Source organism: Manis pentadactyla, chromosome 7, assembly GCF_030020395.1.
Source record: "Manis pentadactyla isolate mManPen7 chromosome 7, mManPen7.hap1, whole genome shotgun sequence".
Lineage (NCBI taxonomy): Eukaryota > Metazoa > Chordata > Mammalia > Pholidota > Manidae > Manis > Manis pentadactyla.
In genome coordinates, this window is record NC_080025.1 from 62,568,245 (window position 1) to 62,594,792 (window position 26,548).

The 26,548-nt window shown below is 35.7% G+C and overlaps 1 protein-coding gene across 4 annotated transcripts in view; it reads right to left on the minus strand.

Moving 5' to 3' along the window:
- Window positions 1–26,548, minus strand: part of MAGI2 (membrane associated guanylate kinase, WW and PDZ domain containing 2) — a 1,519,032-nt gene that overhangs the window by 1,014,366 nt on the left and 478,118 nt on the right. For all 4 annotated transcript variants that reach the window (XM_057504444.1, XM_057504445.1, XM_057504443.1 and 1 more), the window contains exon 2: window positions 2,349–2,465. In XM_057504444.1, coding sequence (XP_057360427.1) covers window positions 2,349–2,465 — 117 coding nt within the window. The remainder of the gene's footprint in view (window positions 1–2,348; window positions 2,466–26,548) is intronic.

Genomic DNA, 26,548 nt, shown 5'->3' on the forward strand with positions numbered 1-26,548 from the left:
CAGTCTTCAGATCATTTTCAGAGCTAATTGTATTTTCAAAATAGTTGTTTCTTCAGTGTTTATGTGGTGTTTACATGAGAGGAGGTTTTTACTAGCCATCCTACTGTGCCATCATTTTTGCTGCCTCTCCCAAACTAATGAGAATTTTTTGACCCAAGAGAATATGTAACAAATGCCACTCCATACTCAAGGCCAATAGATATTGTGGATACACATGTAAGTTTCTAAATAATGGCAGGACTTTTCACACTGCTGACACATTTTTGCTGTACACCCTCTAAAAGTGTCTGAACATTTCATTAAAAGATATACTGAGTGAAGATGGTGGATCGTCCAGGTCCAGTTCATCAGTATAAAAGTGATTATAAATAATGTAAATCAGAATTACCTCCACCTTAGATGTTCTGTTTTCTACTTTTATGCCAAGTTAAAAGTAGTGTTAATGAACTGTGTTATTGGAATCAACTATTAGGAGTTATGGCTACAAATTCAAAGAATAGTTGTTTGATTATAATATTCAGATACCATTGAGTTCCTAATCATCTCCTTTATAGAAATTATCCAAGGATTTCTAATTGAATTTTTGACCTTGTACCAAAATCATGTCAACCACAAAACTCTTTATGTTGACTTGTATAAGCCTAGTTACTTTACCCTTATATTTATTTTTCCTTCACAGTGCTTTTTTGGTACTCTTAAGAGAGATGACTAATTTAAGAAGTTAATTAACTAGTGCAAAATGTACTCCTATTATCTTCATATTTAATTAAGACTTCTTATTTATGTCATCATCTTAACAAGGACTACAAGTATTACTGAATGGCAGACTCTTATCTATTTCCCTCAGCTTTTAAACATAATAAAGTGCCCAAATTCTTTATTCAGTATTTCAGATCTCCTCTCTTTCATGTCACAAAAGATAAATTCACGTGGTTGCACTGACAACATCATAGGTTTGAAAATGCGTCCACCCATTACCTTATAAATAGTTCAGTCACTTTAATCCATCTTCCTATGCCCATCACTCTAATGTCAAACTTACAAGTTTAAGAATGCGCTTTCCTCAACTTCTAGTTTTGAAGCAAGAGTCCAAATGTCTATTCACTTAACCCCCACACACTGACAAAGGCAGCATTTGAACTGACAAGCTGTCTGTCAGTAAGCATTCTCATTTGGGAATATTTGATGGTGGTGCCCTGGCATTTTTGTTTTGATGAGTATTCAGTGCTAACAATGATCGCCCCTCCTAAACTATGTTTGTGTGTAGGTGAAAAGGGTTAGGGGCTGAACTACCCACTTCACTTTTCTGTGTGTTTTCCATATTTCAGTGTAATCATCCATAATCTATGCCTTTTACATAGTTCTGATAGTTTAATCCAAGAAATTAACATATATATAGCTTGCTTGTTTCACTTATCATACCCAAGTTTTTCTTTCTTTATTATCTACCTTTCAGAGACTATGGCTTCGAGTTTATTAAAGTTTAGAGCAAGACTAAAACAAAAGGAATACATACAACACCCACAGATCAGAGTTTCTGGAGAGACTGGAAAGTCTATAAGTCATGGAACCTGCGTTGAGAGAAATGGATATTGGTGTCTATCCAGGATTTAGGACTTAATTTGAGATGCTCTTGAAATGTCCTAAAGTTAGTAGCAGATTCTCAAATGAGCCGAAGCAAGTACTAAGAAGTTGACTTGTGAATTTTATCATTTTGCCAATTCTTTTTTTTTCTTTTTGAAGTAACACCTTCTCACAATCAGGCATTGTTGTTTGTGGATTTCTGTAAATTGCGTGTAGGAAATATGCATTCAATGTTCAACATCATCGCCTTTTAAGAATTACAGAACATTTAGCTTTTATTTTTCGATGCATAATATTTTCTTTTTACTTATGAGATTTCTTGCTGAAAACCAGAGATGAGGTTGGGAGCTACTGTGTTGGGAGTTATCTACTTACAAAATAGTAGTGTTTCAGCTAATAAATTGAATTTACATTCCTCTGTTACCCCAGGAATAATTCATTCTGTGTATTGCACCCCAGGCATAATTCATTCTGAATCACCAACATCCTGGACTAGAATTAATATTTCTCAATACTAATTTGAGAAGTAAGTTAGGTTTTATAGCTCAAAAATCCCAAGTCTCTTCTGGCTATGACATCACCATAAACGATACAACTGCAATTACAAGCTTTTGCATTTAAAACTTCCATATCTCAAATCAACTTTCTGTCCCATAAGCCCAAATTAAAAAATCAGTATGATTTAACTTTTATTTCAAATAATGGATATATAGGACATTGATCTGTTAACACAGAAAGAAAATAACATTGACTGCTGTACTCACACGGCACCGTGCGGAGGTAGAGGTTGTCACGAATGATTTGCTGAAGTTCGTGGTCCACAGAACCCTTCTGAAATCGTAAGTTGAGGTAGTGACGAAGATCCTTATCAACAATTCCTCCTGGAATAATAAAGTTTCTTAATAAAGGACATTGGAAAGCGTTTTAAGTAAGTAATTTGAATTGTGTCATGAATATACTCATGAACCCATTTAAAAGATGCGTATTTCACATTGTTCATTAGACCTTCTGAAACATTTACTGCGATAATAATAAAAGATAACTTTCACTGAGATAATAATTGTCTATTGTTAAGTCTGTGCTCATTGTTTCACATATATTTTATTAATTTGCCTTTCTTTTAGAATGAATTCAATTTTATGGCAAAAGATACATGTTAGTCTTGAACTAATATTGGAAAATCACAGTATATGTCATTACCTCTAGAAAGACTTACTTTTTTATACTTCCCATTCTCCTTTCCACCAGTCTCTGGCAATCTACTGTCTGTTTCTGAATACGACTACTCTAGGTATCTTAGGTAAGTAGAATCACATAACATGTGCCTTTTTATGACTGGCTTGTTTGTTTCACTTAGTATATCTTCAAGGCTGGAAAAGATTTTTAAGTTACTTAAAGTTACTATGGATTTAGATAAGTAGAGTGGTAAAAAAAGTTAAAAGAAAAAAAACCTACACAATTATTAAGCTTTACTCCCTTTACAAAACAAATCAAAATAATATCTCTGGCATATAAAATATATGCAGATATTTTTAACTAGAGCCAGGTTTGAAAGAATTTAGGTATTTTTTAATATTATTATAGAAATAATTTTGAGTGTATTTGCCATTATAACCTAATGAAAAATGAACTGGGCTTTAGGCAAGAAAACCATTGTTGTGGATCTAATGAAGATTAATTTCATATTTAAAGGTAATTATGTTAAATTATGAAGATTTAGCTAAATCCCTTTTATACTCAAAAGAAAAAATTACGACTAAAAATACAAATTATAAGTTAATAAAATACAATAAAAATATAAACAAGAGGGACTCTCTTGTCTCCTCCTGGTGTGAGCCGGGAGCTCTGTCCTTTAACTTTATCTCTAAATAAAAGCCTGTACCTTGCTCTCCAAAAAAAAAAGCAGTTTCTGTGTGGTGATCTCCAATAAGTTCTTCACAATGGCATAAAGGGCATATCAAAGTGTGGGCAAAGGGTTTGTTTGTATTTATACAGAGGATCAAAGTCTAATTTGGCTACCCAGAAAATGAATTAAGATACGATATGAAGATCTTCCAACATCAACATCCTCTGGAAGAGTCATTCCAGAAGATGATCATCAAAAAACTTCAACAAAGATCCTGGCACTCTTGCAGTCGTAGCTGCATTCATCCCACCAGTTCCTGGACTTGCCATTGGAATGAAGAAGGAGATATCTAAGCTGGCCTGTGCATACAGTAAAACAACAAATTTGACTGGATCTATACTGTCGGAACTCAACCAAGAATTAGGAGAAGTGCAAGTTGCAGTGCTCCAAAATCTTGCGACTATAGACAATCTACTGCTAAAAGAACATATGGGATGTGAACACTTCCCAGGAATGTGTTGTTTTAATTTGTCTGATTTTTCTCAAAATATTCAAATTCAGTTAGACAATATCCATCATATCATTGATAAGTTTTCACAAATGCCTAGGCTGCCTAACTGGTTTTCTTAGTTTCACTGGATATGGCTGGTAATTGTAAGTCTGCTTTGGTTATGTAACTGTATTCCTATTATGTTAATGTGTGCATGCAATTTAGTAATTTAAAACCTATACACGCTTATGTTATACTACAAGAAGATATGTCAAAGAAATAATCAATCTTCCCATGTTTTCTTCCGTCTGCTACTGCTATAGCTTCTCTTCTTCCTTCATAATTACAACCCCTAAGTAGAATTCGTGCCTCATATCGAAATTACCGAGTATCATAATTCTTCCAAGTGGTAAAGATACCTCAAGACAAATGCTGGGCATAGAAGACACAGGGCATAAATCTGCAAAAAAGTAAAAAGCTAACCTTTTCAAACAATAAGGCTTCTCTCTCACTTGCCAACTTTACATTTCCCTGTATGGCCCCGGAAGATGACTGGTTAGCCAGAGACGGGTAAGATTCCTCAAGGGAGGAACAACCTAAGACAGGCACAGTCACAGGGGGTCCATCAGGTGAGAAATTGGGGATCAACAGAGGTGAGGCTTAGAACCTCACCCCCCTGTTTTGAGAGAAATCTTCTGTATCCGTGGATGTTTCATTGCCCTTGTCTAGCTTGGATTAATACTTAGTCTATAGGCACACACCTGATCATCTACATTTGCCCTCTTACAGCACTAAACTACGTTTTCTACCTTAATCTTGCATCTACCTACCACTTCAGCATTTTATTAAAAATAGTAATAATAATAATAGTAATAATAATAATAATAATAATTATAAGGGAGAAATGTGGGATTCACATATAAATCAAGTAAAAAAATCAAACAAATAATCATAATTGACCTGATTGTTTATAGTTCATGATGCGTGATCAAAACCGAAAGTTTCTGTGATGACTGCCCTTGCACTGTTCACCATGTAAGAACTTGTTCACCATGTAAAAACTTGTTCGTTATGCTTCAGAAGATTGGAGACTGTTGAGAATTAAGCTTGGGGTTGACTAATGATTGTGCATTGAGTCCCCTATACAGAATTTTGTTGTTGTAAACAACCATATGATCAATAAATATGAGAGATGTCCTCTCAAAAAAAAATACAAACAAGAATTTCTGAAACCTTTATCTTTTCAAACATATTGGGGAATTAAGCCAATACAAAGAATTAAAGATAGAGGAAATAGGAAATCTGTAATAGTCAGAAAAATCATATTCCCTACAAATCCTTTTGGATCTCATTATAATTCATCAGTATATTTGCAGCACCATGATCATGTAAATAGCAGTATGTGGGTGTGCATATATGCAACAAAACACCTTTTACACAAACAGTAGTTAATATATTTGCAAACTATATATTGTAACACTTCTGAAGTTTCTAAATCCATTGCTTCAGTTGCCTGCTACTCTGCTGGCACAGCTCCAGTAAGATGCCATAAAAAATGGTATTTTTAACTGAACTGACTCCCCAGATTCTTACTCTCCAAACAAGTTTCTCATATTTTAGCAAATAATCTGAAACTTTTTTTCCACCCAGTATAATATGGTAATGGAAAACAAATGACATCAAAGGAAAATGTATTGCTTACTGGGTGCACATAAATATAACATCTAGAATGCCTGCACAAATAATTTTCCAAATTCAAAATCATTTTTACAAAGAAGCAGAGTACTCAGAAGCGAAAGTCACTTGAAACTACCATCATGTATGTCAACGAAGACCTATTATTTACAGCTCCAAGTGCTCTGCATTTCCATGTGTTTGGATTCGCTGACATCACACTGAAGTAGTTAATAATCAGAAATCCTCACATTTTTGTTCTCTCTTGGTCTTCCCTGGCCAGCAGAACACGCCTACCCTTGCAAATTCATTACAGCTATGGAGCAAGCACTGTGCTGCCTGTTCTCAGCTGTCGTTTCTGTAGAGTTCTATGTCTACAGGGCCTTCAGTAAGTTTACTCCATCTTTCTTCTCTTTCTCCTTTTGTCTATGATGTGGGCCATGTGAAGTGATGAGATGCTTTCTAACAGCCTGAGAAAATGCCTACTATAGAACAACAGATGTAGTCTGACCACTAATGTGAGCTAGAATCACTCACTTAATGTAACAGACAAGCTCACATTTTGTAGTCTAGGATGATTCTTGTACCTGAAAAAATATTATTGGTTTAAACCATTTATTCTACTACAAGCATACTTTATAAGCCCTCTCAAAAGTTTATCTATAAAAGAAAACAACAAAAAAGGCTGTGTATTCATTCAAAGACTGGCTATATCCTTTTTCCTATGGAAGGATCTGCTGAAACTTCTGAGAATATTAAATTTCTTATGTTATTTAAAATGAATTGTCACAAATGAATGATCACTTTGTTGTGGAAGGACTTTTCTTGCCTCATAGTTCATAAATACTTCACAATTTATCATAGCATCTCTCAAGCAGGACAATTTTATTTAAATACCACCCTTATTATGGCAAGTTGTACTCTATTTTTTTTATTAAGAAACCTGATTTAATTTCAGACCAAAACATGCTGATATGGCCAAGGATATGGATCACAGTGGTCTAAAACAACCAGATAATCTTGTTCCCCACTTTCTTAGCTGCCTTTGCATCTTCCAGCAGCTATGGGTCTGGCCACTGAGACCTAACAGAGAAGGACAGGATTTCTTTATTTATTGAACTAGCCTTGATACCTGTGATGTAGCAGCCCTATTCTAACCATGAAGTGACATTTACAAAGGAAAACTCTAACTTGCTAAGGATACTGGAGTAGAAGTTAGAAATATCCTGGGTCCCTGATGGCTTTACTAAGCACCTAAATTATAATATCAGCAATTACATACCATAAAATTCCCTGTTATATAAGAAAAAGTATATACTCATTTTCTAAAATTATTCTTTTATTTGCAACTGTGCATAACACCTATTGATATATGTGTGTGTAGAAATATTTTTACATATATGTGTATACATAATATATATACACACATATATTTAAAGGAATATTTTTCCTTAATTAGAAATTTCAATTAGAGAAGAATTAAGCAACAGACAGTGGAAGAATTAAGCAACAGACTGTGGGCAATGATCGAGCTAAAAATAAAGTCTGGGTCTCAAGACTACATGATTTCAAGTACAGAAATTAACATTTTAAAGTAAACTAAAAAATAAAGAATTCCACATAGTAAGTGTTCAGTAGATGTTATCTATTATTAAAAGGAATAAATAATCTGTTATCTCATTTGCCTGAGTTATAATTTTTTATTTCACTACTATTAGTTGTGTAGAGTTTGTGTTTTATCATTTGTCAGTGGTTCCCAGATTTGGTATCTTACAGGATGCCTACATAATTCATTCTGTCCGGCATAGCACTGTCAACTTCGGTATCTCATTGCATGCCTTAGCCATTGTACTCTTTAAAAAAATTTAGTCGCTCTTACTATTATATTTTAATAATTATTAAATTATATCATAAATGAATGATTTTTTATTTCCTCTATTTTACAAAATAAAATAATAGATTAAAAGATGTAATACCTTCTCAGATCACACATTTGTCAATGAGAGATCTGGGGGATTTGAAGCCTATGATACTGGTCTAAATAATGTGTACCTAATTTGCATAATCTACAGTCTGAAAACTAAACTTCTTAGTCCAAAACAGTCAAGGTCTATCTCAACCTAACCCCTATAAAGGCATGTATATATATATATATATATATATATGTGTGTGTGTGTGTGTGTGTGTGTGTGTGTGTGTGTTGTGTATGTGTGTATGTTTCTATATATATATTTACGTATAAATATATGTATGAGGAAAGTTAAGTTCACCCAAATTATTTGATACTGGGTTCAGAGCAAAGATGGAGTGGAGAGTAGGGAAGCAATAGGGAGCAATTCCTATGGATTACTTGTGAAGAAAATTCTAAATGTCACTGGGTGAAAATGGTGTGCATCCCTACAGTTTCACAGTGTTCAGAAATGTCCTCAGTAGAACTGCTTTTCCCCCTCTGCTAGTTCAATGCCCAGATTGAGGAAGCAAAGAAGGATGCTGCTGCTTGGCTCAGATGCACAGAATCCCCTTAGCATGCTCCTTAAGACAAATTTCAAGTCCTAGCCATGTAGCTGAAGCCAGATACTCTTCCTAAGGTTGAGGGAAAAATATACCAGGCTCCGTAATGTTTGTGCCAAGGGTCTCATTGCTAGTAGCTGGCAAGAGTAATACCAACTTCATTCATGGGCATGATCATGGGCTCACATATTCCCTTCCCTTGAGTCAATTGCTTCTGGAATCAGCATGTACCTTAACATAAACTAGGAAGAGCAGTTCATTGTGATGGTGTGGGGTGCACAGGAAGAGGAAGGTGGAGATGACCAGCAAGACAGTCTGGCTCATTCTGATGACCAGTCTATCCATCCTGTGCTTCCGCTAAATCAGGCTACTCTAACATTCTATTGACCTTATTTATTTTTCCTTTTCTTTACCTCGGTTTTTTTTTTTCCCAATTCACACTCTAAAAGATGCTGAAGTGGGCATTTGAATTTTGTTTGTGCATTATCTAGGACTGCTTTCTGCTGGTAACAGCACCCTGATTTCCTTTTTTAGCATGGCCGTATTTCTCTCATTCTGTGTAAGTGTAGTTAGACCTGCAGTCATTCTGCCTTGCCCTCAGTTAGCCAGTCAAAGCCTCTCTTTCTGGAGTTGGCTGTATAAGTGGAGTGACCCAAGATGCGAACACAAGTGCACTCATTGTGAAAGTGGCACCCTGAAGAGTCTAACCATCATTTTTGCTTCCTGGACATACAGAACTGCCCTTTTCCTATATTTTTCAATTCAGCTTCTACCACTTTCCCTTTGTTGTTTGCAACTAAAGAAACTTCATAGATACAAGGCCTTCCCTTTGATACTACCAGTGGAATCCTATCCATCTTTTAGCTTAAAATTACCCTCCCCTTGGTCTTCCTTGTGATCTTTTGGCCAGAAGTCTTCTTCCTCCTCTGAATTCCCAGGTCCTGGCCATCTTTCCTAAGCACTTTGTACATCCCAACAGGCCATGGGTCTGCTTTATGTTGTATATTAAACTGTAAGTTCCCCAGAACAGGAAATTAACTAATCTTTTTATATCTTCTCTTCTCTCCTCACTTCAGTCTCTAAAGCACTATCTTATTATACAAGGAAGGCCCTGAAATGTTCGTTGAATAAATAAATCACAAATGCTGTAGTGGAAAGAATGTTAGATTGTGATTTAGGAAACTGAGTTTTAGTTACCACTCTAAAATTCATTGTGTGGTCTTGCACAAAAATTTAATTGTTTCTGGGTTTCATTTTTCTCATCTGTAAAAGGTGGGTATTGTAGTCAGTTTTGACTACTATAACAGAACACCATTACATTGGGTGGCTTAGGTAACAAATATTTATTTCTCACATCCTGAATGCTGAGAAGTTTGAGATTGAAGAGCTGGCAGATCAATTGTTTGGGGAGAGGGGCTTCTTCCTGGTCTGCAGATGGCCGCCTACTCCTTGGATCCTGAAATGGCTGAGAGAGAAGTCACCTGTCTAGTGTTTCTTTTCTAAGGTATTTATCACATTATGTGAGACCTCCACTTTCATGACCTGCTATTTCCCAGAAGCCCCACCTCATTATGTCATCACACTGAGGGGTAGGATTTCAACATATTACTTTTGGAGGGGACACAACCATTCAGTTCATAACAGTAGGCGTAAAACCAAATTAGGTCTCTGCTAGATTTAAATTCTGTGTTTCCATATAAAGTATTTACTAAGTGCATCTTACAGTTTGGGGATTTTTATTTTCTTTCAGTAATCAAACAACCAAATTATTTTATTAGTTAGGTATAATTATAGACCACAAGTAAGTTATAGCCCATAAGAAATAAAACCATGGATAATATCTCTCTGAACTTGTTTTTTTTTATTTTTGGAATTATCCAGGAAGCTAAGATCATAAACAGGAAATAATTTCATACATTGCCTTTATCAAATAAGTAGTAAAATGACCAAGTAAAATAGTCTGTAAGGAATTAGGAGAGGAAGATCTATCACATGCCTTAAGATATGCCCATGATTAACTGCAAATTTACTTTAATTTATTGGATTTTAGAGAGGTTGAGGAATAGACAGAATGAAAGCATTATGAGGCTATATTGCTATGTTCCTTTTTCAAAAATAGTTTCTGCTTGACTTACCTCAAAAATGGACTAATAAATCACAGAAAAATTGATTGATTCTGTTGAGATCCACAGCCACAACATAGGTGAAAGACGTATCTAATTCAGTCTGCTGAAGCAGGTTCCTTAGCCTTTTTAGGTGGAAAATTCTGCTTTTGGTGTCAATGATGTAGAGGCCTATCTGATTTTTAGGTTGTACTAAAATTAAATCACTTAGAGAACCACACCAAATAATTTGGATGCATTTGATCTATACTAGTTCTATAAATTATGAACCACTAAAATTGTTCTCCTCCCAGCAATTTCCCTTTGCCTATTTTAAACAAGAGCATACATACAAGGCTCATGGTAATGCACTGTAGATGAATTAATCTGGTTAATTGCTTTTTCACAGCTGGAAACACAGGTGTGTGAAAATTTGTATCTCTTCCATATTTTACTCTTAATATTAGAGAGAGTCTAGTCCATTCTTTTTATCTATTTTAATATCTGTGTGCTGTTTTCTTTAAAATTTAAGTAGTATCACATATTTTGTATAAGAAATACAATAATAAAAGACAAAAAAATATATTAAACAGTTGCTGATCATTAGGAGATTCAAAACTAGAGAGAATAATTTCCATTTCAGAGAAAATGACAGAGATAAATGTAAGTGGTTTATAATATTCTCCAGTTCTATTGAAAATGGCTTTTTATCATTTCCTTTCCCTACTATTGCACAGATGGGATATTATCATTGAGTTCATTTTTCATTGTTAGCCTTGGTCTCAAAGTAAATGTTAGAGTTGTTCTTACAGTTATGATCATAGGCTCCCTTGGAGAAGGGAAAATGAGAACTCACTATATGCCTTACATTGTGTTAGATGCTATACATACATTACCCAAAATTTTACAACCAAGACATGTAGAGGATGGGAACATAACTGAAAACAAACTCACATGTATCTATGATGTTTCAAGGTGGCTAGCTAATTCAGTCTAGGAATATGGTATTTCCTGTTAACTTCTTTAACATTAATAAATTAACTCTTAAAATTACATGTCCTTTATAAAAAGCAGGATAATGAATTCAGCATAATGAAGGAAAATTCACAACAAATTCAACATAATCAAAGAAAAAAGATATATGGCCAAAAAGGAATCTGACCTAAATTCAATTCATTCTTTTTTAAACCAGAGATTATACCACTATAATTTTAAAAGGGAAAAATAACTTATTGGATAGTTATGAATGGATTTGAAATCACTGAAAGTTAACGAATCTAAGAGTTCTAAGGTCTCTACATAAAATTGCTGAAGTCAAAGAAACCATTGTCCAAAGTAGCTACATAATTCATCAGGCAAAATTTTTTTTCACTTAGAGTTTGGTTTTACTGCCTGCTAAACTTTATTCCAAAGTTTAAGTGTAAATAGAAAAATACAAATTTCCTATTTAAGAAGCAAACAAAATGATTTTGAGATTTCCTTTCCACTCTTTAAAGTACTTTATCACTCACTCACTCATAAAGTTACCAAAAAAAAAAAAATCTGAAATGCCTTTTCCCACAGAAATTTGTAAGCCCTCAGCTTTTTTATCTGCACCTCCCCTGTCCCATCCAATACTTAAGGACATATACTATCAACCCTATAGGAAAGATAAGGGCAGGGCATAATAGTGGAAAATGGAGGGTTATAATGACTAAAAGGTATTTACAGATTTCAAGAAAAATCTAGGCTGACATAGCACAGGTATGTCATTTAAGGAAGAGGATGTGTGTTTGAGTGCATGTGTGCATGGATACATGTGTTAAGGAAGCAAAAGTGGGATGGCAGTGAGGAGGGACGAAACAGCCACTAAAGGCTATGAGAATGGGGGCAGAGGAAGAACCCGAGAAAATGTCTTCATTCTTCTCCTAGGTTGTTACTACTCTCACCACTGAAAGACAGGCTCTGAACTGACTCAGGAGAGAAAAGAGCAGCAGAAACTGGTTTTAAGAGACTGAACCCACATGGTGTCCCTCTGAGATTGCAACAGAAAGGGAAGCAGGAAAAAACAAAAACAAAAACTTCTCGAGATTGGAAGCTGAAAAAGAAAGCTACGCCTGATGCCAAATGGCCGAGTCCGCTGTGCCCCCAGGTGGTTGAAGGGAAGTATATGGGTCAAGCAGTTATGTAGTCAAGGACCTTGAAAGTGAGTGGTACTATAATGGCTTTTTACTGAATTATAAAATTATTTGTTCTGACTACAGTTTTACAGGCTATTTACACACTTGCCAGACTATAACACTATTGCTTGGAAATTTCAATTACCCATACCTGAAGGCTATCAATTATAATTTCCTAAAAATCCAATTTTAGACATCTGTGACTATACTGCCTCTAGAAATAAAGGGAAGACTGATCCAGGACTGGGAAGGAAGAAAGAATATACAATAACCAAAGGCCCACTCCTTCTAGCCACGATCTGGCTTTGGCAGGCCAGAACTCTTTACAGATGTATGTAATTTATTTCTGAGTAGCTGGGAGTATATGAAGGACAAGATAATTTCTAAGGATCAAAGCCTCAGGATTTTAGGAATAAACATGAAGCCAGTAACATCCCTATCCCATTGTGGATAGATAATTTTCCTGTGGGTCTCTTCATTACCTGATGTGTTTTTGGAATGGATTAAATATTTTCCTGCTTCTTAAAAAAGAAAAAATTCAAGGGGGCAGAGCCAAGATGGCGGGGTGAGTAGAGCAGCGGAAATCTCCTCCTAAAACCATACATATTTTTGAAAATATAATAAATACAACTATTCCTAAAAGAGAGACCAGAAGACACAGGACAGCAGCCAGACTACATCCACACCTGTGAGAACCCAGCGCCTTGTGAAGGGGGTAAGATACAAGCCCTGGCCCGGCGGGACCCGAGGCACCTCACCCCAGCTCCTGAAGGGAGGAGAGGAGTCGGAGCGGGGAGGGAGAGGGAGTCTAGGACTGCTAAACACCCAGCACTAGCCATCCGCACTGGAGCGCAGACACACAGTGCCTGGTGTGCTGAATACTAGGGAAGTGGGACAGTAAGACCTGCGAGCGGGTCCCCGCAGTCGGCACCCCTAGGACAAAGAAAAACGAGTGTTTTTGAAAGTCTTAAAGGGACAGGGACCCCACTGCTGGATGGAAGCATCCCAGGACACTTAGCCCAGCTGCTGGGAATCCTGGGGAACTCCAGGCGCCCTAAGCCCCTGGGCGGCAGCGCAGCTGAGAGGCCCCTCATGGCGATAAATAGCCTCCGCCTCCTTCTACTCTGATGTGGCTCTGCAATATTGGAGCAGCCGACTGAGGCAGGCCACGCCCACAGCAACCGAGCTTAAGCCACAGCCACTGCAGAGCTAAACTCAACAGCGGCCAGGCAAGAATCAGTGGCCCCATCTGCGTGCAGCTGCCCATCACAAGCCACTAGAGGTCGCTGCTCTCCCAGGAGAGGAAAGCCACAAACCAGCAAGAAGAGATGTTCTTTCAGCCGACACACATGCGCCATCTTCCCACAACTACCTCAATCTCCATGAAAAGGCAGAAAAATTTGATACAGACCAGATTAACCCAGACAGTCTCCCCTGACAAGGAATCTGGGGAGATAGACCTAACCAATCTCCCTGAAAAAGATTCAAAATAAAGGTCATAACCATGCTGATGGAGCTGCAGAGAAATATGCAAGACCTAAGGGATGATGTCCAGAGGGAAATTACAGAAATGAAACCATCTCTGGAAGGATTTATAAGCAGAATGGATAAGATGCAAGAGGCCATTGATGGAATAGAAACCAGAGAACAGGAACGCATACAAGCTGATGCAGAGAGAGATAAAAGGATCTCAGGGAATGAAATAATATTAAGAGAACCGTGTGACCAATCCAAAAGGAACAATATCCACATTATAGGGGTACCAGAAGAAGAAGAGAGAGAAAAAGGGATAGAAAGTGTCTTTGAAGAAATAATGGCTGAAAACTTCCCCAAACTGGGGGAGGAAATAATCGATCAGACCATGAAGTACACAGAACTTCCAACAGAAGGGACCCAAGGAGGACAACACCAAGACACATAATAATTAAAATGGCAAAGATCAAGGACAAGGACAGAGTTTTAAAGGCAGCTAGAGAGAAGAAAAAGGTCACCTACAAAGGAAAACCCATCAGGCTAACATCAGACTTCTCAACAGAAACCTTACAGGCCAGAAAAGAATGGCATGATATACTTAATGCAATGATACAGAAGGGCCTTGAACCAAGAATACTGTATCCAGCATGATTATCATTTAAATATGAACGAGGGATTAAACAATCCCCAGACAAGCAAAAGTTGAGGGAATTTGCCTCACACAAACGACCTCTACAGGGTATTTTAGAGGGACTGCTCTAGATGGGAGCACTCCTAAGACTAAACAGATGTCACTAGAGAAAATAAAATCACAGAGAAGAAAGCAGACCAACCAAATACTAACTAAAGGCAAAAAATAAAATAAACTACCCACAAAAGCAGTTAAAGGAAACACAAAAGAGCACAGAATAAAACAACCAACATATAAAGAATGGAGGAGGAGGAATAAGAAGGGAGAAAAATAAAGAATCATTAGACAGTGTTTATAACAGCTCAATAAACAAGTTAAGTTAGAGAGTAAGATACTAAAGAAGCTAACCTTGAACCTTTGGTAACCATAAATCTAAAGCCTGCAATGGCAATAAGTACATATATTTCAATAATCACCCTAAATGTAAATGGACTGAATGCACCAATCAAAAGACACAGAGTAATAGAATGGATAAAAAAGCAAGACCCATCTATATGCTGCTTACAAGAGACTCACCTCAAACCCAAAGACATGCACAGACTAAAAGTCAAGGGATGGAAAAAGGTATTTCATGCAAACAACAGGGAGAAAAAAGCAGGTGTTGCAGTACTAGTATCAGACAAAATAGACTTCAAAACAAAGAAAGTAACCAGAGATAAAGGAGGACATTACATAATGATAAAGGACTCAGTCCAACAAGAGGATATAACCATTCTAAATACATATGCACCCAACACAGAACACCAGCATATGTGAAACAAATACTAACAGAACTAAAGGAAGAAATGGAATGCAATGCATTCATTTTAGGAGACTTCAACATGCCACTCACTCCAAAGGATAGATCCACTGGACAGAAAATAAGTAACGACACGGAGGCACTGAACAACACAGTAGAACAGATGGACCTAATAGTCATCTATAGAACTCTACATCCAAAAGCAACAGGATACACATTCTTCTCAAGTACACATGGAATATTCTCCAGAATAGACCACATACTAGGTCACAAAAGGAACCTCTGTAAATTCCAAAAGACTGAAATTCTACCAACCAACTTTTCAGACCACAAAGGTATAAAACTAGAAATAAATTGTACTAGAACAAAAAGGCTCCCAAACACATGGAGGCTTAACAACATGCTCCTAAATAGTCAATGGATCAATGAACAAATTAAAATAGAGATCAAGGAATACATGGAAACAAATGACAACAACAAAACAAAGCCCCAACTTCTGTGGGAAGCAGCGAAAGCAGTCTTAAGAGGAAAATATATAGCCATCCAGGCATACTTAAAGAAGGAATAACAATCCCAAATGAATAGTCTAACGTCACAATTATCGAAATTTGAAAAAGAAGACCAAATGAGGCCTAAAGTCAGCAGAAGGAGGGACATAATAAAGATCAGAGAAGAAATAAATAAAATTGAGAAGAATAAAACAATAGCAAAAATCAATGAAACCAAGAGCTGGTTCTTCGAAAAAATAAACAAAATAGATAAGCCTCTAGCCAGACTTATTAAGAGGAAAAGAGAGTCAACACAAATCAACAGAATCAGAAACGAGAAAGGAAAAATCATGACGGACCCCACAGAAATACAAAGAATTTTTAGAGAATACTACAAGAACTTATATGCTAACAAGCTGGAAAACCTAGGAGAAATGGACAACTTCTTAAAAAAATACAACCTTCCAAGACTGACCCAGAAAGAAACAGAATATCTAAACAGACCAATTACCAGCAACGAAATTGAAGCGGTAATGAAAAAACTACCAAAGAACAACATCCCCGGGCCAGATGGATTTACCTCGGAATTTTATCAGACATACAGGGAAGACATAATACCCATTCTCCTTAAAGTTTTCCAAAAAATAGAAGAGGAGGGAATACTCCCAAACTCATTCTATGAAGCCAATATCACCCTAATACCAAAACCAGGCAAAGACCCCACCAAAAAAGAAAATAACATACCAATATCCCTGATGAATGTAGATGCAAAAATACTCAACAAAATATTAGCAAACTGAATTCAAAAATACATCAAAAGGATCATACACCATGACCAAGTGGGATTCATCCCAAGGATGCAAGAATGGTACAACATTCAAAAATCTGTCAACAACATCCACCACATCAACAAAAAGAAAGACAAAAGCAGATGACCACCTCCATAGATGCTGAAAAAGCATTCGACAAAATTCAACATCCATTCATAATAAAAACTCTCAGCAAAATGGGTATAGAGGGCAAGTACCTCAACATAATAAAGGCCATATATGATAAACCCACAGCTAACATCATACTGAAGAGCGAGAAGCTGAAAGCTTTTCCTCTGAGATTGGGTACAAGACAGGGATGCCGACTCTCCCCACTGTTATTTTTTTTTTAGAATTTTTATTTTTATTTTTATTTTGGTATCATTAATCTACAATTACAGAAAGAACATTATGTTTACTAGGTTCCCCCCTCCGCCAAGTCCCCCCACATACCCCTTCCCCAGTTATTTAACATAGTAATGGAGGTCCTAGCCACGGCAATTAGACAAAAGAAAGAAATACAAGGAATCCAGATTGGTAAAGAAGAAGTTAAACTGTCACTATTTGCAGATGACATCATATTGTACATAAGAAACCCTAAAGACTCCACTCCAAAACTACTAGAACTGATATCGGGACAAAGCAAAGTTGTAGGACACAAAATTAACACACAGAAATCTGTGGCTTTCCTATACACTAACAGTGAACCAATAGAAAGAGAAATCAGGAAAACAATTCCATTCACAATTGCATCAAAAAGAATAAAATATCTAGGAATAAACCTAACCAAAGAAGTGAAAGACCTATACCCTGAAAATGATAAGACACTCTTAAGAGAAATTAAAGAGGACACTAACAAATGGAAACTCATCCCATGCTCTTGGCTAGGAAGAATTAATATCGTTAAAATGGTCAAAATGGCCATCCTGCCCAAAGTAATATACAGATTTGATGCAATCCCTATCAAATTACCAACAACATTCTTCAACGAACTGGAACAAATAGTTCAAAAATTCATATGGAAACACCAAAGACCCCGAATAGCCAAAGCAATCCTGAGAAGGAAGAATAAAGGTTGGGGAGGATCTCACTCCCCAACTTCAAGCTCTACTACAAAGTCACAGTAATCAAGACAATTTGGTACTGACATAAGAGCAGAGCCACAGACCAGTGGAACAGAATAGAGACTCCAGATTTTAACCCAAACATGTATGGTAAATTAATATACGATAAAGGAGCCATGGACATACAATGGGGAAATGACAGTCTCTTCAACAGATGGTGCTGGCAAAACTGGACAGCTACATGTAAGAGAATGAAACTGGATCACTGTCTACCCCCATACACAAAAGTAAATTCAAAATGGATCAAAGACCTGAATGTAAGTCATGAAACCATAAAACTCTTAGAAAAAAACATAGGCAAAAATCGCTTGGACATAAACTTGAGTGACTTCTTCATGAACATATCTCCCTGGGGCAAGGAAAACAAAAGCAAAAATGAATAAGTGGGACCACATCAAGCTGAAAAGCGTCTGTACAGCAAAGGACACCATCAATAGAACAAAAAGGTACCCTACAGTATGGGAGAATATATTCGTAAATGACAGATCCGATAAAGGCTTGACATCCAAAATATATAAAGAGCTCATGCACCTCAACAAACAAAAAGCAAATAATCCAATAAACAAGTGGGCAGAGGAGCTGAGCAGATAGTTCTCCAAAGAAGAAATTCAAATGGCCAGAGACACATGAAAAGATGCTCCACATCGCTAGTCATCAGAGAAATGCAAATTAAAACCATAATGAGATATCACCTCACACCAGTAAGGATGGCTACCATCCAAAAGACAAACAGCAAATATTGGCCAGGTTGTGGAGAAAGGGGAACCCTCCTATGATGCTGGTGGGAATGTAAATTAGTTCAACCATTGTGGAAAGCAGTATGGAGGTTCATCCATATGCTCAAAATAGACATACCATTTGACCCAGGAATTCTACTTGTAGGAATTATGCTAAGAATGCAGCAGCCCAGTTTGAAAAAGACAGATGCACCCCTATGTTTATCACAGCACTATTTACAATAGCCAAGAAATGGAAGCACCCTAAGTGTCCATCAGTAGATGAATGGTTAAAAAAGATGTGGTACATATACACAATGGAATATTATTCAGCCATAAGAAGAAAACAAATCCTACTATTTGCAACAACATGGATGGAGCTAGAGGGTATTATGCTCAGTGAAATAAGCCAGGTGGAGAAAGACAAATACCAAATGATTTCACTCATATGTGGAGTATGAGAACAAAGAAAAACTTAAGGAACAAAACAGCAGCGAATCACAGAACCCAAGAATGGGCTAACAGTTACCAAAGGGAATGGAACTGGGGAGAATGGGAGGGTAGGGAGGGGTAAGGGCAGGGAAGAAGAAAGGGGGTATTACGATTAGTATGTATAATGTGGGGGGTGGGGGAAAGGGGAGGGCTGTTCAACACAGAGAAGACAAGTAGTGATTCCACAACATCTTACTACACTGATGGACAGTGACTGTAATGGGGTTTGTTGGGGGGCCTTGGTGAAGGGGGGACCCTAGTAAAACATAATGTTCTTCATGTAATTGTAGATTAATGGTAACAAAATAAAAAATAATAATAATAAAATTCAAATATTCTCAATTCTCTTCTGTTTCCTGATTATATTTCAAATTGTACAAAATCTTTGAACTAATAAAAGGATATTTAGAGGCTGCCATCTTAAACAAACCCGGCTCATACCTTAAACTACTTCCAATGGAAGCCTAGTGAAAATATCTCTTTGAAGTAAACTTCAATTTCTACTGAACTGTTACTATTTGTTCTTAACAAATTTTTATGAAAATATTATGTGACTACCCAATATACCCAAGAATATATTTTGAAATCAAGAAAAAAATTAAAAGCTACAAACTTCCTTGGAAATGAATTTTTACTGCTTTTACGGGAAGGATGACAGCAGAGAGGAGAAAAAGAAAGCCAAATCTGCTGGGGATTTGAATACACACACACACACACACACACACACACACACACACACACACACACACAATACATATATGGTCCATGATTTCACATTTTGGTACGATGTTCAAGGAGTAGTCGTTGCAAAGGCAGCAGAAGGTTAACTATTTCCTGTGGGTAGGTCCAAGTAATAGAAAAGATTTTTATGCTGCTCAATGACTGACACTTATCACAGAGCATTACCATTATATTACAAAAATCAGGGGGTAGTACAGATAAATGTTGTTATTTTTCAATTGTGACAAACTTTATTTCTCTACCTTATACAATTTTTATTCTTTAAAGCCTCGCAAAATGCCTTATAATTGATTGGGACTCAATACATATTAGTTGAATTACATTACTGCTAAATTGATGACTGAAATGATTCTCCCAATAATGATAAATATTTCTAATGGATGAATGCAATAATACATAGAGTGATTTATAAAAATTCAGAATTGCTGCCTGTCATAAAAGACAGGTCTACCATTACTATATCATTTCTTTTTTGGACTTATTTTTTTGCTAGGTTATAAGAGTGGCTTTTATGTAGCTAACCCTATAGTATAAAAATATCATTTGAATGAATTTTTACTTTCTTTTGTTAAATAATCACCTCTACACTCTAAGAGAAAAAATTTTGTCCTTGAAAGTAAGTATAAAAATATAAATGTTATATTTTATAGTCTGTTGATATTTTTGGAAGTATATGGCTAAGAATCCTTAATATTTTCTGGAATAGCATCAGCATTTATTGCCTCAGTGATGTGTTTTTATTATATACTACTTAAATATCATTCTGTAACAAAGAAAAACAATGATTTTTAAGTGTCCCTTACGCATATAATTTTTACAAAAGAGTAGAATTATTTTTAATTTTTGGTGAGTAACACTTTTAAAGATATCTAATTGCTGACACTTCAGAAGTCTAAGGGAATGCCTGAAATTTTCATTTCTGTAAAAATAAACTATCCATTAACTTAAAATCATCTTGTCTTAATAAAATCTACTGTTAAGTGATGATAAAGATTTTCAAAAAATTCATTAAAGAAGACTGATTTTAGGGATGATTTACTAAATATGGGGTTTATATTTATCAGAAAGCACCATTTTAAATAAAGACACTTCCAAATGAGTAATCTTTATTAATTTTGTAGCTATCACTATACTTGACGACTTGAAATACTTTTATTCTTTTGATTCTAGCTTCAAGCCAAGCAATTCTGTTTTGCAGTGAGAGAGGATATCACTTGAGAACTGATTTTTAATTCAAAGTCTTTAGTATAAAATGTAGAATGTAGGCCTAGGGCAGTAAAATTAGATTATTTAAAGTTTCATTCACTCTATGTTAATTATCTCCAATAATGCAATTACCCTTTTTGTGTGTAGAATATTATTTATTTCAAATATTTTTATTACTGCATTGTTCAATATGAGAACTTTAAATGGTAAATAAGGTACTGTTTTAAACTATAAATGATTAAACCAGTTCAGAGATTAATTGACTTGGCTAAACTCAAAACAGAGTTGCAACATTTCTTCAGGTCTCTTGATTCTGTGCCAAGAAATTTCCCTGCTATGCTAGAAATAAGAAACCAGAAAGGAGAAGGAGGGTGTACATAGAAGAGAGCAAGTCCCCAAAGGAGATGTATCAAAATTACCTGGTTATTTTGCACATGTTTCATGAGGCTCCCCATCAAACCCCTCTGAGGATGAGCCACTCCTCCTGAAAAGAGTGTGTTATGTCCTCTGTGGTGCGGGGCCCAAAGAAAGCCCTCAAGCCCTGTGTCCAGTTTAGACTCCAGCTTCGCATGCAAAATGTTGACCCTACTTCTTGAGGAAACAAACCATGAGTGGACAGGAGTTGGTGACTGAAATGGATTTGGATTTGAAACCAAGGAAGGGTCAAGACTTCTCCAAGATTTCCAGTTGATTGATTGAGAAAATGATGGTGACATTGACAGACATTGGATTGTTGAAACAAGGAGGTATTTTATTTGTTTTAATCGGTGTGACAACCTGAAGGCATGGAATCAATTATATGTTGGATGGATAAAAAGAAAAAGTAATTAAGACAAAGAATCTATAGTACCCATGTGACTGGTGTTATCATGGCATATCCCTCTCAAACAATTGTTCTTTTATTTTTGAGATTTATAATTAAGCTATTTCATTGTTTTGTTTTACTGAAGTATTGCTGATATATAATCTGATATTGGTTTCAACTATGCAACCCAGTGATTCAACAGTTACCCACATTATTAAATCTTCACCCCCACTAGGGAAGTTACTATCTGTCTACACAGGAAGATGTTCCAGAATCATTGACTACATTCTCCATGCTGCATTTCCATCCCCATGACCAATTTATATTATGATTGAGAATTTATGTGCCCCTTTTTCCACCTCACCTTCCCACCTCAACCCCTCCCTCTTGGTAACCACCAGCCACTTAGTGTCTATAAGTTTACTGCTATTTTCAAAGAATTGATCTTATGTTCCATTTAAAATCAGGTGATAGAGAAGAAACTGGAACAGAAAGTCTAGACTTCTCCTTGGAAAAAGAGTTACCAAAAATCTCTTTTAGGATGGTTCTTTTCTATATAACTTGGCTCATTTATATACAACACTGAAGGACAATCTGTATGCAAATATTGTTTCACAGTTCAGGATAAAATTGAAAAGGCCCAGAAAACTGATATGGAACTTATCACTGGTTACCTTCACAAGTGGCTCTCAGAAATGGAGACTTAATAAATCACTCCTATTCTTCCTAAACAACTATCACTATCAGCATGCTAAGAGAGATAGCAATCATGCTCTTCATGAGCGTGATACAAATCACCAAGGAGCTTCAACACAGCTATCCTTCACTCTAAAATATCATGTTTAGATATTTACAATTAGCTTCCCCTTGCCTGTGTTACTTAGTTATCTCTACCCAAATATAACTTCACCTATATAAACTTGCTCATCTCTTACAATCCCATTCCCATCATTGACTATTCCCCCATTTTACTTGTGCACATAGTAGTTACCACTACCTAAAATTACCTTACATATATACATGTTTAATTATTTATTGTCTAAATTTTCCTTAGAAAGTAAGTTCCATGAGATAACTGTCTGACACTTAGTAGGTATTCAGTATGTGTTTGCTCATAAAATGGGTGTAAATAAAAAGCATTTTCAGAGAGACTATAAACCAGTAATATCACAATACAATAATATGATCCCATTATGACTCAAAAATGCCTAATATTTCTACATTAAATGTTTAACAGGCTCCATGATTTGTTTATATTAAGAGCTAGATTAATATCTATGACCAGAAGTACAATTAGCAAATTCTATAAATTATGCCAACTCTTTATGTCACAGTCGCAATGGCTAATTGAGGTCAAATTTTGTGTCTTGACTACAGATGTCTGCATTAAAAAAATGTTTACTGAATTTGGTATCCTAATATAAAATGTATGTTTCATTTATTCTATTAATAATGAAAAAAATCCCATAATCAAAGCACACTTTTTGTTAAGAAAAAGTTTATTTGAAGTTAAAGTATGTGATGACTTATGAGCTATTGAATTTTATCTCCTGCTGTAAAATAAACATATAAAAATTGATTTAGATCTGCTATCCAAAATTTCATCTTTAATAATCACCATACAGAAAAGAATCATCAAAAAGAAGATGAAAATAATCCATACTGTCTTATGTATATTCATACAAGGTATGAAACTGTATAGAACATTAGCTATTATGCAAACATATTATCATGTTACAAGAATGTACCAGAAAGTGATAGCACCAACTCTTAACACATCATTTTAGCCCTCATCTAGGATTTGCATTAAGTAAAAAATGAAAGCTTTTTACCTAGTGAATCATCACGACGAAAAGTGGATGCCAAATGCAATTATTTTTAGTATGTTATTTGTCATGCTTCAGAACAGTATTTGCTAGACAAATGCTCTCTATCCTTGCCTTGGTTTCAGTGAACAGAAGGCTACATGGCCCTTTTTTCAGACTCCCAGACCATTCTGAAAGTGTGATGTCAAGTTTAGATTTAAACAACCATCAACTTAGTATCAAGTACTAAATTTTCTCAATATATAAAAATCATAAAGTAAGAACATCTTTAGCTTTTTTAGAAGATCTATTATTACAATTAAGCCTGCAGCAAAGGACATTAGTCAAAGGGTAGAATATCTAAACAAAATATGTAACACTCAGAGTAGTATGCATATGGCTAAGAATGAAGGAATTTCATTATCATTTATTAATAGCAGTAGCTACCTAAACAAGTAACTTTTTAACTTTCTAAAATCTGGAATCAAATAACATTTCCATAGTTCTAAAAAAATTTTGGGTAGAATAGGCTACAACTGGATGGAGTTATTTCACTTACTGTGGCACATTATTTCCCAGTGATGAGGAATGAACGTAATAGAAGATAGAAATTCACTGATAAACGTGAATTATTTTTAAAAATGGCTGTTAAAAATACTATCAGTTAGGAGATTTTTGAACTACAAGTCCAGGTTTAGAAAAGGATGTTTTTAGATCTCTACAGAGCTCTTATTTTTCTTCTTCTTCTTCCCCAGTCTTTGTTTCTGTATTGGTGAAACAGTTTTACACACAGAACTTTTCCTATACTATCTACAGTGGAAATATACAGAAGATGATAGATTACAGGCAAATGTGCTTCAAAATGGAACTTAATTTAAACCAAGGGAGGTACATAGTATTACATTCCCTAAAGATTTTATATCATATGACTGCCTAAGTGAAGGAAGACTTTTTAAACTCAAAAAATCAATTTGGTTCTGACTTTCTGTTTGTTTTCTTTTACATGTATTGTAATTTTCATTAAAAATACTTTGGAAGAAACACTAATATGTGTATGTGTGTATGTGTGTGTGTAAGAGGTATAAGCACTCTCTAATTTATGCCTTACAGTTAGCATTAAAGTACTTTAATCAATACTCAATTCTCCAGAGGAGACTACTTAGAGATTTCAAATATTGTTTGCAAATCCATGTTGGAATGTTACTAAAAGGAATGCTAAGAAGAAATTCCATTGGCAAAATAAAGAGTGCTCAGAATAACAGCTGGCTGGAAAATTTAGTGGTTTTACTCTTAATATATGAACAGAGCATAATAATTTGGCCCAATAGCCCAAATACATTTGGATAGCTCTGGATCTTCTAGATCAGTTCTGCATAATGTTTAATCTGAGGATAGTGGGTGAATTGTTTGATACTGTTCAGAAATTGAAAGTGAAAAACATTTATAGTAGTTGGTCAAAATTACTATGTCTGAGTTTTAAATCTAATAGCAAAACCAACACAGCAAGAAAAACCACCAGGGACTTGTATTTTAATATTTTTTCTAGTAACTCATTTCTTACTGCATTTTTACAAAAGCATTGGCCTGCAAGAGATTAGAAAATAAATGATACACTGAGCCACACTATCCTAGCTCCTTGTCAGTCTTATGACCACGTGCCTATGCTGAACAGAGATATTGGTCTTGCCATTATAATGCTATGGAATCCTCCAAGGTGTGAACCTTGTGTGTGTGTGGAGCTGCCACGGTGCCTGAAGGCTGAGTGTGTTGTACAACTGTTGTTTCTTTCTTTTTTTTTCTCTGCCTGATAATAAATGTTGGTATGTTTACTTGAATTTGAGCTTTCAGATGTAATATAATGACCCATCAAATTACATTTCAATATAACAAGCCACCTGGTATCCAGGTTGTGGTTGAGGAGACATACAGCTGGCAACCTCCTCCAGACAAGCTTCAATGTTTGCCACAAGAAATTTCCCAGTCGCTAAAATGCCGAATTGGCTCCGGTCATTTTGCCACTTCATTTCCCAGTTCAGTCAGCCTTCCTCCCAGATCTTCTATTTTGAAACCCATGTAATTTGTATTTCCTGTTGGTTTTTCAAACGCTTAGAGGTACAGTCTCATTACTAGGATTGCGAATATAATCACGCACAATTTTAGTGGCACAGCAGAGCTATAACTGAAGTTATAAAAAAAGTACACAAGGAACTTTCTCCAGAGAGTTAGAACTAGATCTTCACTTGCAGAAGCCCCACTTGTCAATGAGCCAGAGCATGACCAAAACAGCAGCAGTCAAATGTGAACAGCTCAATATTGACCACATGCACATAATAAAAAGCCACTCACCCTCGGCCTTGGTCATGGTAGAAGTCTGTTTCAGTAGCACTTTCAGATACGAAGGACAATAATACGGCAATAACAATTGGCAACTTTCCCAGGTTTAACTGGTATCTAACCTTGCATTAACTCTTAAGAAAGACGAATTTCCTAACAAGGAATGAGAGTTCTCAGTAGCTGTCTAGAGCAGACTGGTGATTTGACTTATATCCTAAATGTAAACCTTATTGATTACCACTTAGATATTTAAAGTTCTGCAATTGCCCCTATTAGGCTTATTCCAAGGGAAATAATAATCACCTCCACAGATGTTTCATGACACATAATAAACTGAAAAGCATGTGCTTCTTTTTATAAAGTATTTGTTTTGGAATATCTACTTTTGAAGCACATTCTCATTTTATATCATTATATTCCTGAAAGAAAAAAAAGATGCTGGTACTCTGAATTTAAGGTGAATTATTGTTGTTCTACCATAAACTGAGTTTGCTTTATGAGATATTTGTAATGAAAAGCAATGAGAATCTATTGTGTCTCTACTATGATTCATACCATATGGTTGCAGAGCTGGTCCATAAGCTTTTTGAAAAATTAGTAGTTTATCTACCTGATGTTAATAAAATAGCTGTCTTATTAAGACATATATAAACATTTTTAATATGATAGCACTATCATGCTAGTAAATTAAAATATTTTTTAAAAAACCTCATGAATCACCTTTTATGTAGTCTTTCTAAAAATAGGTAAAGGCATAAT